Raw genomic sequence first — 6006 nt, 5'->3', positions numbered from 1 at the left:
TGTCAAAAAGGTAAAATATTTCAGCAATATAATCAAATTTTCTTGCTAAAATCTCGTTTCAGTTTATGTTTTTAGTCACATCCCATACTTTTAATTCCACCAGAAAGCATTTTAGTTTTACTAGTAATTATGAAATGCCCATTTTCCCTTTTCACCATGAACTCCTCTGAAAACTTCTAAGCTCTTAAGACTTCCGTGTCTTACATTAAGGTTTATGCATATAGAGGCATATTATGTGCATGCAGTCAAGCAACTAATAGCATTTATGTTTATTTACTTTAATTTTTAAAATAAAATAAAAAAAGTTAATTTAAATAGACTGAGTAGCAGTTTATTGTGTTTCCATGTGCTCTGGTGGAGTTGGCAGTAAACAGTGTGAATGGGATGGGTGACAGTGTAGTGGTGAGTGAGAGTTCCTGCCATCTGTTTGTCTCTCTGCTCCTAATCCACGCTGCCAATGACACCAAATATAAACGACTATCAATGAAGAGCTGCTCTCCCAAGTTGAATGTTTCAAAAAAACCTCAGCTACTATAGCCTCATACATGAAACAATGAATTATCTTTTCAAGAGCAGCAATAATTATTGGAGATGTGTCAAAAGCGTTCTGCTATCTGAAAACTCTTTATGCCAATCCTAACATTACTTCCGTTTTGTTTGTTTTCTGTTCCCTGATATTTCCCCAGAGCTGGACATCCATGCAGTTACAGGCATCATAGTGGGGGTTTGTTTGGGGCTGATATGCATCCTTCTCTGCATGTGTTTTAGCTTTCGTAACAGCAAACCCAGGTAAGATGACCTTACAAGGATAATATGAGTAATTACAGCTTTGTTCCCCGTGCCCTTTTTAAAGTTAAATAATTAGACACATCTGCGTTGACTGTCTCCTCTCTGTCATTGCCCCTCCAAACAGAGAAATATCCAGAGGTGTAAACTCCACAGCTGTGACGGCTCCGTACAGAAAAGGTGGCTGCCCTCTTCCAGTCAGCCTTCCAGACTGCAACGATAGCCATGAGCTGGAGACTCTAATGTCCCCAAGCAGGCAAGAGACGGGTCAGCAGCCAGCAGAGGACCCAGAGGTGCAGGGTTTGATGGCAAGCGCTAATCCAGGGGAAGGAGAGGACGCCTCTGCACCTGAACCCAAGGTCAGAACCTGCAAGGGCTCATTTCCAGACAGGCCACTGGCATTTTGTTAGTTTAATATTAATAACAGGGCTCATTTTGATTGTTTGTTTTCCAGGTTGCCTGGAATGGCTCTGTGAGTCATAACTGGGCCAACAGAATCACAACATACAGAGACACTATAATAGAAGATTCCCCAGCACTGATTAATGGAGCACTCAACATTGTTATCACTGCTACTGGCATGGTAAGACACAAACAGCATGCAATGATTTGTTTTGTCTGCTTTGAATATCAACCAAACAGTGTTTGCACACTTTCCTGCTTTTACAGACAACCCACAACCACTGAACAGTAAAGCTAACAAAAATGAGCCACAATAAAGAGTCAGTCTGTCAGAAATTGGTAGCATGATGGTTTTCATTGCACAAGTCCATAAAAGCCTTCACTGCAGTGACACTTTAGTGTCGATGATTACGTGGCCTTGTCCATGAGGACATCATTATGTTGCTCAGAAACCAAAAGTCACACAGCAGCTTTTTATCTTTGAGCTCTGTGATATCTCTTCCTTTATTTTCTATAAACTGACACATTTCCTCATGCAGAAAACATCAAATCAGCATTTACATCAACTTGAACATCACTTTTGTTGTTGCTGTTGTTTTCAGACACAGTAAATTACACATTTCAACCCTGCGTCCTTTTATAAAACATTTCCTCTGTTTTATCTAGACTGACCCTGGGTTTTTGATCTGCTTAGAGACGGATTGTAATGAGATTATGACCCGGTTCTGGCTGGTTTAAACAGGGCCAGCAACTCTGAAAGGAGTCTCCCAGGGATTCAATATCCGTCAAGGAATAGAGTTTTTATTTATTTCTTTATTGGCTCGCCACATCACACATAGAAGCTTTTTCTGCACCGTATCATTTTTCCTGACACATCAGAACCACATAGGATTCTATGAGATCACACTTAGTCCGCCCCTTTATCCACTTGATAGGCTGTGCTCCCGGGAGAAGGCGGAGCCTAGGCCCATATAGTTGGAAGGCAACATGTCATTTGTCCCTTCTGGTCCAAGATTTCACATCCATTTGTATCAGAGAGGCCAGCGTTGTAAAACTGTAATCTTCTCCTGCCTTGATTTAATGCAATTGGTAAAACTGAATTCACGTTTCCTTGATTTATTGAGATAGTGTGAGTTGCTACTTCTGAGGGAATCCAAGCTGGGAGCCACGTGAGCTGGAGATGGGTCTGGGATCTGAGATGAGGCCTGAGAACCACAGCTAGCAACAGCTACAGTAGCTGCAGCAGCTCGGGGGGCCCGCAACAGCTCACTCTGCAACATCTGCTACAAAAACAACGTGTGGCTTCTTTCCTACTACAATAAAAGTAGTTTCATCAGTCACTTTAGTTCAAAATTCTCTGACAAAGGACTTTTTTTACAACTATTCTGTGTCTAACAGTTTTCAATGTGGATTCCATCTGATTTTACTAATGTGACAGCGTGCTTGCTGTCCCAGTGTACTCTGGGACTTGTAGTATGATTGGTGTGTATTCTGTATACCTGCAGGTCTGCTCCCATACATAAAACACATGATCTTACAGAACTTCCCTAACAGAATTTTGAATAAAGTAGATGCCATTTCCTACATTCTGGTGTATTTTACAAACATTTAAAACATGTTTCTCTTCAAATACTCTGACTGCACAACAATCAGCTTCATGAGCTGAGATCATCGTCTGTTTTATCAGTTCTGTGAAAGTTCAGATAACTCCTGCAGTGATTCACACATCAGATTATTCACAAAAGCACAGGAACTTATGCCTAGTGCAAAACGTTTAATTATATTTTTGTGTTTTGTAATAAAATTACCCATGACTTTGAACTTTTAGGGGCAGAGATTTTTTTGAGCAGAAGCAAACATGTGAAGCGACAGCTCTGATGTGATATTAGGAAGCTTGTTAAAATTATAACTTTATTTAGAATCAGAATCAGAATAAACTTTATTGGCATTGCACCGAGATACAATGAGAACATGTATGTACAGTCGTCCGAAAGATAGACGGAGTGCACGAAGCTGTGGCTATAAAATAGCGTGGCCCTCTTATTCTTATTCAGAATAATATTTTCCTTAGATGAAAAAAGGGAAGAAAACATGAGGAGAGATGGTATAAAAAAAGATCTCTCACGCCGTGTCCTAGACATGGCGTGATTTGAGGCATCAAAAAACCTACCACAGCAGAGCAGCATAAACAGACGTTATACATGTGCATATAGGCCGGTGAAAACATTGAATTTTTAAGGGAAAGTCGTAGCATAGTCCAGAGTCCCCCCTCTCAGCCATTGTCTAGATAAGAGGTGACGTTCATCATCAGCTCAGTTGAGGCTCTGTCACATGTCCACGACCTTGGGGAAGGGAGTGGTGAGAAGAAGAAAAATAAATAAATAAATTACTTATGGATCAGTTAAGGGCAGCACGGTGGCGCAACTGGTGGAGCAGCTGCCTCTCAACGAGCAGGTCCCTGGTTCAAATCCCGGTCCGGGGGCCTTTCTGGGTGGAGTATGCATGTTTTCTCCGTGCATGCGTGGGTTTTCTCCAGGTACTCCAGTTTCCTCCCACAGACCAAAAACATGCATGTTAGGCTGATTGGTAACTCTAAATTGTCCCTAGGTGTGAGTGAGAGAGTGAATGGTTGTTTGTCTCTATGTATCCCTGTGATGGACTTGCGACCCGTCCAGGGTGTACCCCGCCCTCTTGCAAAGAGATTGATGGACATGGGCACCGGCGACCCCCGTGACCCAAAATGGAAGAAGCGGGTAAAAGATAATGGATGGATCCGTTCATATTGTTTACTATTACCTGCCACTGAAAGGCAAAACAGAGTGATAATATATTTTTTTGCAAGTGCGTTTTGTCATTTGCCAAATTATCTCAAAAGTCACAGGACAGATTTTAATAAAACTTTCAGATAGTGATAATTGGATGAACATCATAGATCGATCAACTTGAAATCAATCCAATTTGAACTGGCTGCCACACCTAAATGACATCAACCAGCACAAAAATTGTTATAATTGGCTATTTTTACTGATATTGAGCTAAAACTTGATGTGGAAGTAGCTGAGAGTCATTCACAACACACACTCTGCACATGACATCTCACAGTATCACATTGTGTATAACGTTATTTTTAAGATTTGTCAACTTCATTGTTTCTTAATATACGATGATCTTTGTTTCAAAACTCTAGAATGAAAGGCAGCAGGCAATTCACATTTTGTCTTTTTTTTTATTCCATTTATTTATTACTTCTTACCTAATATTGGGTTTGTCTATTCTATTTTCTAAGTTAGTACTTTAATAATAATACTTTCTCCCACTAAACTCAGGTGATAGTCATAGAAACCTGATTACTTTGAGTAGTCGTGCAGAAGACTGCCCTTGTGCTGTGGAGTATTAGAGCTTACAGTAATGGTGTTTATTACAGAGTGATCTTATTGTGTTTCATATATAAAAACCTTGTGTAAACCTATTCAGTGAGACATGCTAATACTTGAGGATTACACAGAGATACAAGAAGTAATTGAAAACACACACAACAATGGCTTTGTTTTGTTACAGGAATTAGATGGCCGTGTGTGTACATCGCCTTGCAGTAACCAGGTCGAAGCAGAAGTCATTGTTCACTCTGAGCTGTCCGACCCTGGTGGGGTGAAGGAGGAGGAGGGAGTCAGCGCCAGAGGACCCTCATTATCAGAGGACGTTTACTCCCCTTTGAGTCAGCCAAGTTCCCCGGGAGAGGAGGAGCCAATAGAAAAACTTCCACTGGCTGAAAGTCCCTTGAGTCTTCCCTCAAAAACATTTGTGGTTAATCACAACAGGGAGGCAGAAGGCGCAAGGCACCAACTGACTGCAGATGCAGAGCCACAGCGGGACACGGGACTAACCAATGGCTTCCACTCTCTGAAGACTGTGAGGTCTGTGTTGAGGTCAGAGCATTTGGAAAATGGAGACTCCAGACACTGCCCTTCTGCATCAGGAAAGGTCATCGCTGCTGGACCCTTTGTCAGCTCTGGCTTTGTCCACTCTACCTCAACAGCGCACACATATCTGTGCCCATAGCTTCTGCATGAAGGTCTTCAGCCACGCTTAGACATTTCAGACTGATTTTCATTTTACGTGTTCAGGAAGAATCCATAGGAAATATATTTTATGCACATTGTCATTGGATTCCTTCTTCTTTCTTGTGTAGTTTTCTAAGTCTTTTGAATTCATGCAAAAAGATGCATATTAGGCGTATTTGTGGAGAACTGTTCATGGGTTCCCTATTTTTGCAGCTGCTCTATCCACTCAGTATCTTCCCTGTTCGTAGGGGAAAAAAGGAAGTTTCAACATAACAAGGCAGATGGATGTGCATTGGAAATAACTATTCTCACTGTGTCACAAATGGCTCTGTTCCACCCAGAAATGAGGGAAAAGACAGGAAGTGTGTGAGCATCTGGGCGAGTTATCATCAGTAATACTGAGGAATAAGCATTATGAAAAATCTGCACCATGTGAGAGTGCAGAACAAATGGGTTTGTCTCCAATATCCTGCTGTCTCAGGGTCCAGACTCTCACACACTGAAACACACACCGGGATCACAGCCAGTTCCAGCCGTGCATAAATGCACATTTACACACGTTTTCAGAATTAAAGAGTCTCAGGTGCCTAACTGTTCTAGGTGTGTTATACCCTGCATCTTTATATTGCGGCTCATATTCTGTGCAAGTATTAAACATGTCAACATGAAGATAAGGTAGATGTAGAGTTGGTGCACTTGATACGTCTTTTCTAATGTGCCATGTGTCCATTTAGTGGGATTGCGTAAAGCAGGGACA

General features: G+C 41.4%; 1 protein-coding gene across 1 annotated transcript in view; it reads left to right on the top strand.

Moving 5' to 3' along the window:
- igdcc4 (immunoglobulin superfamily, DCC subclass, member 4) overlaps window positions 1-5268 on the top strand; it is a 46659-nt gene extending 41391 nt beyond the window's left edge. Inside the window, exons 11-14 of the mRNA XM_037693830.1 lie at window positions 687-789; window positions 914-1145; window positions 1241-1369; window positions 4747-5268. Coding sequence (XP_037549758.1) covers window positions 687-789; window positions 914-1145; window positions 1241-1369; window positions 4747-5247 — 965 coding nt within the window. The 3' untranslated portion in view covers window positions 5248-5268. The remainder of the gene's footprint in view (window positions 1-686; window positions 790-913; window positions 1146-1240; window positions 1370-4746) is intronic.
- The last annotated feature ends 738 nt before the right edge of the window (window positions 5269-6006 follow it).

The sequence above is a fragment of the Nematolebias whitei genome, chromosome 2 (assembly GCF_014905685.2).
Source record: "Nematolebias whitei isolate Nwh7 chromosome 2, NemWhi1, whole genome shotgun sequence".
Lineage (NCBI taxonomy): Eukaryota > Metazoa > Chordata > Actinopteri > Cyprinodontiformes > Rivulidae > Nematolebias > Nematolebias whitei.
The sequence above is the reverse complement of the archived record's forward strand: the minus strand, read 5'-3'. Positions and strand labels throughout refer to the sequence as shown.